Source organism: Ailuropoda melanoleuca, chromosome 15 (assembly GCF_002007445.2).
Source record: "Ailuropoda melanoleuca isolate Jingjing chromosome 15, ASM200744v2, whole genome shotgun sequence".
Lineage (NCBI taxonomy): Eukaryota > Metazoa > Chordata > Mammalia > Carnivora > Ursidae > Ailuropoda > Ailuropoda melanoleuca.
Window position 1 is genome coordinate 82,393,279 of NC_048232.1, and position 13,181 is coordinate 82,406,459.

General features: G+C 52.3%; 1 protein-coding gene across 1 annotated transcript in view; it reads left to right on the top strand.

The window, feature by feature from the left end:
- CACNA1I (calcium voltage-gated channel subunit alpha1 I) overlaps positions 1 to 13,181 on the top strand; it is a 97,328-nt gene that overhangs the window by 47,063 nt on the left and 37,084 nt on the right. The window contains 3 exon segments of the mRNA XM_034643687.1: positions 4,656 to 4,815; positions 10,748 to 11,063; positions 12,420 to 12,512. Of these exon segments, the coding sequence (XP_034499578.1) occupies positions 4,656 to 4,815; positions 10,748 to 11,063; positions 12,420 to 12,512 (569 nt within the window).

A 13,181-nucleotide genomic window follows, 5' to 3' on the forward strand; every position in this document is an offset into this window, starting at 1 on the left:
TTCCTGGGGACTCTGGGGTCCTCTTTCCCTTCTTGGCTGGGGGATCAGAGACCTTAGCCACACTCATGCAGTTGCCTGGAGCCTGTTCCTGGGCTCTACCCCAGGCTGAAGGTCCAAAAAGTCACACTAAGCAGGCAGAACCAGATAAGCTCATCCCGAGAGATGGCGAGTGAGAGCCTGGGGGTACTGGAGGCAGGAAGGCTTCATGACTAACTGGGGCTGGAAATCAGAGAAGACTGCCTGGAGGAGGAGGGCTGTGCTGGGGATAGATGTAGAGGGACATGAGTAGGAAGGATGGTCTGAGGCAGACGTCTCTGTCTCCGTCTCTTTTGGTCTCTCTTTCTCTCCATTTCTTGTTCTCCCTCTCCTCTCTGCCTCCATCTCCTGTGCCCAGTGCCAGGGGAGCTGAGGGCAGAGAGGAACTGTCGGACTTGCCTTAGCTAATTACTTGACTGCGGGTGTAAAAGGAGGATTAGCCGGGGTCTCGTGGGGTCCTCCCTGACTCCCTAATCCTGTGGCCCCTTTTCCCTGGCACGGAAACTATGGATTCGTTCTGAGTCCCTAATTAGCTAATTATGCCTTGGCTCAGTGGCCCTGGGACTCCCTGGGCCCAAGGGAGAGCTTGGAGTGCGCTGGGGCCTGGCTCGGCAGAGGGAAGAGGGGAGGGGGGATGGGCTGCCATTCAGGGAAGCAAGCCAGGCAGGTTTTGAGGAGCCTTTCAGAATTTCAATATCCTGGAGAACAAGGGAAATGTAATTAATTGAGCAACGAAGGCCGGCCCAGGGGAGCAGCCGGGGAGCAGCCAGGCTGGTACTGTGCAGAGCCACCGGCGTCCTCGTGGCCTTTCTGACCCAGCCTCTTCTCACATGGCTGCTGGCCGCCAGTGCTTGCATCCTGCCTCTGTCCCCGTCCTCTAGGACTGCCCCGTCCAAGGGCTCGCCTGCTCAGAATCTGCCCATGGGCCTCCCTGACGGGCCACCTAGCGTAAGAGCCCCACACTCCTTAGACTCCGCTTTGCAGTCACCCCCAAGCATGGCCGCAATGCACTCTCCGAATGGTCACATACCCTTGTGCCTTTGCCACAAGCTCCTGTCATCCTGCAGGGCCCAGCTCCAGTCCCTCCAAGAAGGTGCCCAGAGCTGCCACCATTTCCCAGGCTTGGTTGTGTTTCCCAACAATGTGTTTCCCCGTCCCCCCACTACTAGACTGCAAGCTCTGAGGGGCTGAGATGCGGGAGTGTTCATGTTTGGATTCTCCCGAGCCCAGCACCGTGCCAGGCACGGCATTGGGAAGTGTTCGATGGGCAAATGAACGAGGGGGCGCCAGGAAGGCCTGCAACTGGCTAAGGTCACATTGGGTGGATTTGGATGGATTGCAAGAGTGCTTGGTCTGTTTCCTTGCTTCCCTCCCGTGCATACCCTTGCCTACCCTGGTGGGGGTGGGGGTGGGGGTGGGGTATTGAGCCCTCACTCGCCCTGGCCTCCTCTCAACTGGAGGCCACAGCCTGCAAGGGAGCCCCACAGCCTTTCCTAGGAGGAGGCTGACCTAGTTTTGTGGGGAGGGAGAATGGGGTAGGCATTAATTATTGATTGGAAATCACACCACACAGAGCTCATGATGCAAATCCCAAATAATTACCCTTGTTAACAACCACCTTAGCATCACCCCTGGAATAAATAAAAATCCGGAGAGGGCACCTGTTCTCCTTGTCACCATCTTTTCATCCTCCCCTCTCCAGTCTTCCATCCTTTCCTCATGACTTATCACATCATTCAACAAATATTGGCTGAGCCTTTGTTCTGGGCTAGGACCCCCTGGGTTCTGAGAATGCTGACCAGACACAGGCCTTGCTCCCAGGAGCTTACAGCCCAATGGAAGTGGCAGGAGGGTAAACATGATTATACACTAGGGCTAGAAGATTACCTAGTGAATGGGGCCTCCAAGGTTGTGCAGTATGCAACTTATACAACTGTACAAGGCAGCCTAGGTTAGGTCAGAGGTGCTGAGATTGGCCAGAGCAGAAGAGAGAGGGATGAATTCCACCTGGGATGCAGTGAGAAAGAGTAGGGGAAAGCTTTACAGAGAGAAAGTAGAGCTTCAACTGGGCTGTGGTGGGTGAATAGGGATTTGCCAGGCATATGAGACATGGAAAGGTGTTCCAGAAAGAACAGCATGAGTAAAAGTACGGAGGTGTGAAATCCCATGGTATATTTAGGGAACTTCAAATAAGTTGGTATTGAGAGAGAAATAGGCATAGGTGAAAGAGAGAGAGAGAGAGAGAGAGATTAAGCTAGAGAGGTAGGAAGAGTCAGACCTCACAGGATCTCAGAAGGTAGGCATTCAAGAGTGATATACCAGTTGCTGACCCACTTTGGGGCCACAGGCATTTGTGTGGACCTTCTCCCAAGAAAAATTCATGATGTTGTACTTGTACATTTTATAGCAATTTCATAAGGTTCATGGACCTCCTGCAGTCCTTCCAGACCTTTCTGTCCTGGGTTCTGTTTTCCTCTGTTTTCTGTCTTGGGCTCAGGAATCGCCCCTGTTCTGTCCTGGGCTCTGTTTTCCCTGGGCTGGCTTCAGTCATAGGCAGGCACTGCCCTGCTAAGGCAAGACGGTCCCAGCAGCGGTCCCAGCAGGTCCAGGCGTAACTCTTCCTCGTTTGCAAGCTCTGCAGAAAGTGAGTGTTTCCCTCTCCATGTAGTTCCAGCACAAGTCTCAGGGCGGACCCTTATTGGTCCCGGCTGGGGTCACATGCCCATCCTGGACCAACCCCTGGGGCTAGGGGAAGAGAATGTGCTCATTAGCCAGGCTCAGGTCATGTGATCTCCATGGCAGCCCAGCCAAACCACAGGGACTGGAGTGGGGAAGTGAGGCTGTTTTGTTTTGTTTTGTTTTGAAGATTTATGTATTCATTTGAGAGAGCAAGATAGAGTGTGCACCAAGCAGGGGGAGGTGAAGAGGGAGAGGGAGAAGCAGACTCCCCACTGAGCAGGGAACCCAATGCAGGGCTCAATCCCAGGACCCTGAGATCATGACCTGAGCCGAAGGCAGATGCTTAACTGACTGAGCCATCCAGGCGCCCCATGGGCTGTGTTCATAGGACTGGGAAAGGAGGCCAGGCCAAACCACAGAGGTAACCCATCTGCCTGGGGTTTGTACTCCTGTGGATTCTCCAGTTACTGGGGTGGCTGGATCTTCCTCTGTGGAGCCAAGGGGGAGTGGGTGGCATACAAACGGGTAATGAGGTCGTGATGATGGATGACATCACCCAGACTTGAGAGAGCAGGTCCGTTTCACGGGTGGGGGCTGGGGGTGGGACTGAGCCTGTGGAAAGGGAGAGGGCATGGAGGGTGTGGATGGTGGTGTGGATCAGCCCAGGGCGGGAGGGGCAGAAGGGCAGGGTGGGGGGGTAGATGTGAGGGGTGCTAAGTGTGTGGGGGTGGGGCTGAGCTGTGGGGTGGGAACACCAGGGTTTGCTGAGATTTGGGTGTAGGCCTGGAGCTGGGGGACTTTCTCAGGGTGGCTGCTGTCTTCTTGGACCCCTTTGCTGAGAGGCCTTGTCTACCAAGAGGGGAAGGGACTGGCTCAAGGTCTCATGGCCAATAGGGAAGGATTTGAACCTGGATCTGTCTAAAAATCAGAGGCTGCATGCTTTCCACAGGCCTTCTTTTCCTACCTGCCGGGTTTCAGGATGTCAGGCCCCTCCAGGGTATAACTGATACATTCTGCTCCCCTCCCATACCTGCCTGAAGCCCCCCTGTCACCCTGACCCACCCCCCAAAGGGACTTCTGTCTCCATTCCCATTCCCCCTTTTCTCCTTTTCTTGCCTCTGGCTTGGCTGATTCTTTGCAGTTGTTCCTCAGGAAGGAAAGGCGTCTTCTGCTATCAGGCCAGATCTGAGTCCACCGCGGGCTGGCTCTCTGTAGGTTGTCCAAGAGCTCTTCCTGGTTCTATAACGGGTGGGGTGGGGCAGCAGAGTCATTCTGGCTGGCTGGTACGACTGTATCCTGGCATGCTCAGGGAACCAGTGGCTGCCCCAGTGATGAAGGACATTTGGGACACATTCATTAAACACCTACTGTGCTCATCTGGGTGGGTTCTGGGCAGAGTGAGATGAGCCAGCCTCGGTCTCAGGCTGCCAGGTAACTGAGGGTTGTGGAGGGAATGCCAGGCGTGGTGTCAGGACACCTGGTTTAAATCCAGACCCTGCTGCTTCCCAGCTGTGCGACTCTGGGCAAATAGCTTCAGTTCTATAAGCCTTCAGTTCTTCTATAAAATAGGGGTAATATCACCAGCCTCACAGAGCTGTCCTGAAGACTGAGGGAGATCACATTTGTTCATTACCCAGAAGAGAGTTTGGCACATCAGTGGAGCTCCATAAATAAATAGCTGCTTATTCATCCAGAATCTGGCAGAAGTGTGGTGGGGCCCAGAGCCATTTCCGTGGCCTCTGCGTGGAAGGGCAGACACCAAGGAGAGTTTCTGTCTAATGGCCACTGAGCAGGCTGGGAGCAGTTGGGAGCCCCTGCCCGTGTGTCCCCCCCTCTCGTCCCCTCCCTGTTTCTCTGAGCCTGCGCTCCCCCTCTGCCCTTGGGCCCTTGGGCCCTCTGCTCCCAAGTCTGACGGTCTCTCCACCCTCCCCCGCTCACAGGCATGCGGATCCTGGTGAACCTGCTGCTGGACACGCTGCCCATGCTGGGGAACGTCCTCCTGCTCTGCTTCTTTGTCTTCTTCATCTTCGGGATCATCGGCGTACAGCTCTGGGCGGGCCTGCTGCGTAACCGCTGCTTCCTGGAGGAGAACTTCACCATGTGAGTGTAGCCCCCGCCCCCCATGTGAGTGGGCCACCCTCAGGGCGTGGACTGTCGAAGCCGTCTCAACAGAAGCCACGCTTTGGCGCTTGGAGGAGTTGGGTTGAGCTGTCTGAGAGATTTGGCATTTCCGAAATCTCTCGGGGAGGGGAGAGCCGCGTCTTGGAGTGTGCACACCTACACAGATGCGTTTGGACAGGAGCGGGCTACCAATTTACCGTGTGTTAGTGCGCTCCTGCCCGGCACCGGGCCCGGGGAGACAGAAATAGGGGAGTGTGCTCATTCAGCCTCTCACTCGACAAAAGCACTCAAGTGGCTGTTCTTGCCAAGTCCGTGCTTAGCGCTGTGGCCCCAGCAGAAGATGGAGTTGCTGCCCTTGGGGAACGGGTCACAGATACCTCTGTGAGTGTTACTTGTGGACCGAGGACGTCTGCCGGAGGCATGGGGACACTGCCGCATGGCGCGGGCTGAGCTTTCTCCCTCGCAGCCTGTCAGTTACGGAGGTGAAGCTAAACCATGAGCACTGGGGAGGGGCCTGGCTCACCTGCCCGTTGCTGTGGGGACCGGTGGGGTACCTGGGTAGACCAGAGAAGTGGCACCCTTGTGGGAAGGGCCCTGTGGGGGGCGTGGGGGTCTACACTTGTGTCAATCACTTGGAAGAGGTGGGCTCTGAGGCAGCAGGAGAGAGGGGCACCTGCTTCTCCTTGTCTGGGCTTCAAAGATGGAGATGTGCAGGTGTGAGCTTTCAGCTTTTGGAGTTCAGGACACGTCCAGACCCCTCTGTCCCACGTGGATCTTTCCCTTGGCCATTCCGTGGCCACCCCCGTTCTCATTATCCCACTGCAGGCCCAGTGTCACCACCCTGCTGGAGGCCTTCCCTCCCCCCCAGCGCCCCCCGCTCCCAGACACTCCATTGCCTTATCCTGCTTGATTTCCTCTTGGCACCATCTCTGTCTGAAATTACCTCCCTTGTGAGTTTATTTTACTTGGTTGTTGAGCGTCTCTAGACTGGTTTACTTACTTGGTTAACAGTGATGAAGTGCCCAGCGTAACAGGTGTGGTAGAGGTGATGCATAAATTTGACCCCATGTGGAGGCCCGGCGACCGAGGCTAAGAGCCGAGTATCAGCTAGAATTTGAACTCAGGTTCCCCCGCCTGCAGAGCCTGCTGTGACAGCCCCTAGTGAGCCTGCTCCAAGCATCCCTCCAGGTGCAGAAGCTCCTGGGGAGACACCCCAGATGGTCATTTTGGGGGTTCTTGAGCTCCCAATCAGGACGGTATCGCCTAGCTAGGAAGTGGCAGGACCCAGAATGTGAGCCCAGGACTGGTGTCCTCTGCAAAGCATCTGGTCCCTTCTTCCAGATTCTGTCTAAGCATTAACATGCACGCACATGACCGTTCACATCCCAGACAGGTTTTCAAAATGCGAATTGCTCTGACAGTGAGGCTTGAGGGTGTTTTCACACCAGTGTTTCTTACTCCATGGATAAACAACAGTTCATCTCGCCAGCCCCTGTTGATGGACTTTGCATGGTTTCCAACGTTTGGCTCTTGCGTAAAACAGCGCATCACGCACACGTGTGATCCTTATATGCACACGTGATCAGGGGCTAGGCTCGTAATTGCTAGTCAGTGTATGTCTATTTTTATACTTTCTTGGTGAAGATACAAATTGCATGCGGTAGTGGGCACAACTATTAAGCGTACAGCTTAGTGAAGTGTTCCGTGGGTCTGCGCCAACGTAAGGCTACCCGGGGGGCCCCCTCCTGCCCCTGGCCGCTTCCTGTCCCTGTCACCCCGAAGTAGCCGCTATTCTGACCTCTATCACCATAGATTTGTGTTGCCTGTTTCTGAGGTTTCTTTCAGTGGAATCTTTAACACCTTTGTGTCTGCTTCTTTGGCTCAGCGTAATGTCTTTGAGACTCACCCACGGGCTTGTGGGCGGCAGTCATTTTTTTGTTTTTCATTGCTGTGGGTAGATATTGAGCAAATATACAAGTACTTATTTTTTTCAGTCCACTGTTGATTTGGGCTGTTTCTGGGTTTTTTGGCTCTTGTGACTCATGCATATTCTTGTACATATCTTTGGTGGATAGAGTGTCCTTTCTTTTGGGTAAATACCCAGGAGTGGAATCATTAAGGGTGCACGTACGTTTAGCTTGAGCAGATTTTTGTCAAGCGGGTTTCCAGATTGGCTGCACTAAATGTCTGCTTGCAAAATCTGAGCGTTCAGGGGCCCGGCATCCTTAGCAACGTTTGGGATTGTCAGTCCTTTTTAATTTTAACTGTTCCAGTGAGAGGGCAGTGGTATCTTATTGTGGTTTTAATTTGTACTGCCCAGATGTCTGGTGAGGATGAGCCCTTTTCGCGGGCACACGGGCCATTCATGGATCTTCTTTTTTTTTTTTTTTTTTTAAAGATTTTTTTTTTTTTTTTGGACAGAGATAGAGACAGCCAGCGAGAGAGGGAACACAAGCAGGGGGAGTGGGAGAGGAAGAAGCAGGCTTCCAGCAGAGGAGCCCGATGTGGGGCTCGATCCCATAATGCCGGGATCACGCCCTGAGCCGAAGGCAGACGCTCAACCGCTGTGCCACCCAGGCGCCCCTATTCATGGATCTTCTTATGCAGGGTCTGCTACGGTCTTTTGCCATTTTTAGCTTGTGTTGTCCTTTCCTTATAAGTTTGTAGTGGTTGGTTCTTTGTATTCTGGGTTTGTGTCCTTTGGTGGCAAATATATATATAAATTATGTATCTGTGTCCGTTGGTGGAGATATATAGATATATATCAGATATTTTATTCCAGCTGTTCCATTTTCACTCTCTTAATGGTGCTGTTGGATGAACAGAAGCTCTTAGTTGTGACGAAGTCCAGATTATCAATCATTTTTTTAGTATTGCTTTTCGTGTCCAGTTTAATCCTTTCTTAACCCAAGGTGATGAGAATATTCTCCAATGTTTTCTCTTAGAAGCTTTCCCATTTTATCTTTCCCATTTAGGTCTGTATTCCATCTCAAATAATTTTTAGTATGGTGCATGGTTGGGGTCAAGAGTCCCTTTCTATAAGGATGGTCGACTGTCCCAGCACATTGATTGAGAAGTCCATCCTTTCTCTGTGGAGTTGCCGTGGTGTCTTTAAGACCGTCAGGTGGCCATTTGTATTTGGGGTGGATGCGAACATGTTAATTGTTGGTGGATGTTGCCAAGTTGCCTTCTAAGAAGGTTGTATTCCACCACCAGCGTGTGTGCACGTCTGTTCGCACTCGCTCTTTTCTGCACTCAGTACTATCAGCCCGGAAACGTTTCCGTTTGGATGGGTGTAAAATGATCTCGATGTTGTTTTTGTTTGCATTTTCCTGTTATTAGTCAAGTGATCATCTCTTCTTACATATTGGTATATTGGCCTCCCCCTTTTTTTTCAAGTACATTGGCCATTTTTATTTCATTTGTGATTTTTTTCTTTGCATTTTTATGTCCTTTTTTCCCTAGTGGTTATTTTTCTTTTTCTTACTGAGTTACAGGTGATTTTAATATGCTGTAGTTATCTTTTATTTGTTTTTTTTTAAGTTTACTTATTTATTTTTTTTAGTAATTTCTGTGCCCAATGTGGAGCTTGAACTCACAACCCTGGCATCAAGAATCGCGTGCTCTTTCGACTGAGCCAGCCAGGCGCCCCTCTTTTATTTGTGTTATATGTTCCCAAGATTCATCCCAGAGGAATGGCAGTCGCTGACTTGTTTTTGTAAATAAAGTTTTATTGGAACACAGCCATGGCACTTGTTTAACTATTTCCTATGACTATTTCACATTACAATGGTGCAGTTGAGTAATTGGCACGGAGACTATATGGTCTGCAAAAAATATTTTCTTTCTTTCTTTCTTTTTTTAATCCTTTATTTTGACAAGTACTTTTTTTTTTAAAGATTTTATTTATTTATTTGACAGAGAGAGAGGTAGCAAGAGAGGGAACACAAGCAGGGGGAGTGGGAGAGGGAGAAGCAGGCTTCCCGCCGAGCAGGGAGCCCGATGTGGGGCTCGATCCCATCATGACCAGAGCCTAAGGCGGATGCCTAACGACTGAACCACCCAGGCGCCCCTGCAAAAAATATTTTCTATCTGGCCCTTTGCACAAAAACCTTGCCGACCTCTACTTTATCCCAGTTTGTTGCTTATCTTTTTACTTAGTATGCTCTCTTTTGTCTCATAGATATTTTACATTTGGGAGTGCCTGGGTGGCTTAGTCACTTAAGTGTCCAACACTTGATCTTGGCTCAGGTTATGATCTCAGGGTCGTGAGCTCAAGCCCCACATCAGGCTGCATGCTGGGCATGGAGCCTGCTTAAGATTCTCTCTCTCCCTCTCCTTCTGCTCCCCGCCCCACCCCCCGCCTCCTCTCCTTCTCTAAAAATTAAAAAAAAAGAAAAAAGGAGAAAATTTACATTTATATATAGTCAATCTTGACCTTTTCCTTTGTAGCATTTGGATTTTGTGTATTTTATCCAGAAGGCCTTATATATCTTGAGTTAACAAAAATGTTCCCTGTTCTCTTGTAATATTTTTGTGGTTATGTTTGTTTCATTTATGATTTTTAATCCACCAGAAGTTTATTATTTTAAATTATGTGATATATTTTACTTAACCTAATGTAACCCAAAGATTATTGTTTTCTTCCTTTTTTTTTAAAGATATATTTATTTTAGACAGAGAGAGCACAGCAGGAGGGGCAGAGGGAGAAGGAGAGAGAATCTCAAGCAGACTCCGTGCTCAGTGCAGAGTCTGACATGGGGTTTGGTCCCAGGACCCTGAGATCACGACCTGAGCTGAAACCAAGAGTCAGACGTTTAACTGACTGCACCACCCAGGCGCCCCAAAAGATTATTATTTTCAATGTGCAATCAATATACATAATTAATGAGATAACTTACATTCTTTTTTTCTTTTGATACCAAGCCTTCAAGAAGTTTATTTTTATATATGGTGTGAGGTAGGGATGTGGCTTTATTATTTTCCAAACAGATAGCAATTATCTCAACACCATTTATTGTTTAGTTCTTCTATTCCTCATGGATCTGAAAAGGTGTTTCTATAATAGACTAGTCTGTTTTATGTGTGGGTTTGTCCCTGTGCTCTGTGGTGCTCCACGAATCTTTCTGTTCCTGTTGCAGTACCACACTTTAGTAATAATTGTAGTTGTATTTTGCTCTCTTGTCGGGTTGGACTCCACTCCTCTTTCTCCTTTTAAAAAATTGTCTTGACTCCTCTCCCACCCAGATAAATCCTAGAACCATGGGCCAGGCAAAAACACGTTGGGATTTTGATTGGATTGCAATGAATCATTGTTTAACCCCACAGGATGGGTAGGGCAGTGATTGTCATCTCTGTCTCACAGATGAGGAAATTGACAGTCCAAGAGAGGAAGTTAACAGTCCAAGGTCACACAGATGGGAAGGGGTGGGCCAGGCAGAGGGTCAGCTTCTCATCTGTTGGATCAGCAAAAGTCAGCATTTGTGGATTAAACACGTACTCTGGCCTGACCAAATGGTGTGTGGGGACTGGGGAGCCTGAGACTCCATCCTTGCCCTAACAGAACTGCAGCGTCCCAGAGAAGCTGGGTGCATGTGCCCCAGGAGCAATATGGGGGTGTGTGCAGGACACAGTCCTGCCACAGGGGACCGAGGACTAGCCCTTAGGGAAGGCTCCCAATGTGGCCGGGATGGGGGGGGCACCCTGGAACTGAGCACAGTGGGTCAGTGGGAGATTTTTCGACCCTGGGGAAGGGTGTCCCAGGTTGGGGAACAACATGGTAAAGGCCTGAAGGCAATGACAGGACCTGTTGGGACAGTTCTGCCACGCTGCGTCGCCTCTGCCCTTTCTGCTCCGCCTGGTGGTGACCCGTCCCCCTTCTCCCCTTTTTCCCACCGTCCCCTGTGGGCAGACGAGGGGATGTGGCCCTGCCCCCCTACTACCAGCCAGAGGAGGACGACGAGATGCCTTTCATCTGCTCCCTTTCGGGGGACAATGGCATCATGGGCTGCCACGAGATCCCCCCACTCAAGGAGCAGGGCCGTGAGTGCTGCCTGTCCAAGGATGATGTCTACGACTTCGGGGCAGGGCGCCAGGACCTCAATGCCAGCGGGCTCTGTGTCAACTGGAACCGCTACTACAATGTGTGCCGCACGGGCAGCGCCAACCCCCACAAGGGTGCCATCAACTTTGACAACATCGGCTATGCCTGGATCGTCATCTTCCAGGTGAGGCCCCGCAGGCCTGGCCCCAGCCCCCGTGCCGCGGCCTGGGAGACCCGAGTCCGGTGTGGTGAGGGGCGGAGCAAACAGCTTCTGGCATGGAGGGTTTTGTGCTAAGGGTTTCACTGAAATCTGCCCAGCTTGCTGGCACACTGGGCATTATCATGCCCTGATTACAGACAGAGCAACTGAGGTTTGAAAGAAAGGAAGCAAGCTATTTGAAGATCCCATGCTATTTAACGGAGAATCGGGATCGGCCTGAATGACCCCAAAGCCTGTGCTCTTTGTGGAATCCCAGGTGGCCTGGGGGCAGATGGATCCCAGTGGGGAGGTCTGTTTCTAGAAGGGAGAGGCCCGACTCACGCCTTGTTCGAGGGGCTGACGGGCAAGGCCCATGCTCAGCACCTGGGGGCAAAGACATTCCTGGTGGAGGTAATGCTCGAGCAAAAGCCTGGGTGCAGGGAAGCCCTGGGGTGTCCAGAGAGCACCAGGAGCTGTTGGTCTCTTTGGGCAGGGTCTCTTGGACGGTTCTTTTGATCAGTCAGTAAGAAGTCCATTTTACTCCGTGCACGTGTAGTCGTACACTCACAGAGCAGCGTTACCGTTACTGTGTGAAGGGCTTTACTGCCCTGCGTGGCCCCAGCGCCCTGCAGAGGACAGGGATGGGCTATGTGGAGGGAAATAGGGCTGTGGGACCTTGGATGCACTGCTTGATGTCTCTGTGCCTGTTTTTCACCTCTAACGTCGGGGTAATGACTGCTCTGAGAAGAAGCCAGGTGATGTGTGCAGAGCAGTCAGCCCAGCGTGGAGTGAGTGCTTGGTCAAGGTCACCTTCCTCTGCCCTCAGAAGGAAGAACAGGGCTGGAGCAGAGGGTGGTGGCTGAGAAGCCCGGAGGAGACAGGAGGGCCTTCCCGAGGTGGCGGCTCTGTGCGCTGTGGCTTTGCTCTGGGGAGCAGTGAGATCACAGAATTCAGAGCTGCAGGGTATGATGTGATGTGAACACAGCCCGGCGGCTGCATTTGGAGACCCTTGGCCCCGAGGGGGTGAGTGGGCTGCCCAGGGCCCCCTGCTTCCAGCCCTCCTGCCTTGGTGTGGGAGACTGGAGAGGGGTGGGCTCTGGAGCAAGAGGCACCAGGCTTAAGCCTGGCTCCCCGCCTTCCTGGCTGTGTGACAGTGGGCAGAGACTCTAACCTCTCTGAACTTCCGTCTCCTCACGTTATATACCGGGGTGAGGCTGGCTGGCCCACGGAGCCTTGTGCAGAGTCCAAGAGAGGATGCGTATCAGGCAGGGCGTCGGCCTGGGGCGCTGCCTTTGCCGCCCCCTTGCCTGTCTCAGGCTCGCTGCTCTGCTCCGGCTGCAGGTGATCACTCTGGAAGGCTGGGTGGAGATCATGTACTATGTGATGGACGCTCATTCCTTCTACAACTTCATCTACTTTATCCTGCTTATCATAGTAAGTGTCAGGGGAGCTGGGGCTTCTGGGCACGCTCAAGGACCCATGCACCAGGGATGGGGGTGGGGGTCCCCAGGGAGCCGCACAGAGCCAGGAGAGCTGAGTGGGAGGGAGCAGGGGGGTTAGTTGTTTTTCAGATTTTATTGTTAAGCAATCTCTACCCCCAGCATGGGGCTCAAACTCACAACCCGGAGATCAAGAGTCTTGTGCTCCGCTGACTGAGCCAGCCGGGCTCCCCAGGAGGGGCAATTTTTAAATGCCTCCGATCGCTGGTGATTGAAGGGACTCATCAGGGCGGCAGCGGGGCGGGAAGCATCCATCACTTTCTATTGCTTTCATTCCTCATTTCTGGGCATTTAAGTCCATCTAGTCGCTCCTGCTCATGTTTCTGCCTCGTGGTCGCTGGGAACGCATTCTTCTCCTGACCTTAGCCTGGTGCGGCCCCTGGATGGGAGCTTCTCTAGGGCTCCAGCGGACTCCTCTTTTCCCGGGGTGGGAAGAGGAGATGGGGGGGGGCTGCTTCCTCAAGGGGCGTCCTGAAATCCTCGGAGGGTTTTCCACCTCTCTGCCTTATGGGGGTCGCTTGGCGGTGGAGGTGGGACTCTGCCTCACAGAGCAGGGCCCTCCCCCGCTGGCAGCCCCTCCTGCCTCCCCCCCCCCCCCCCCCCC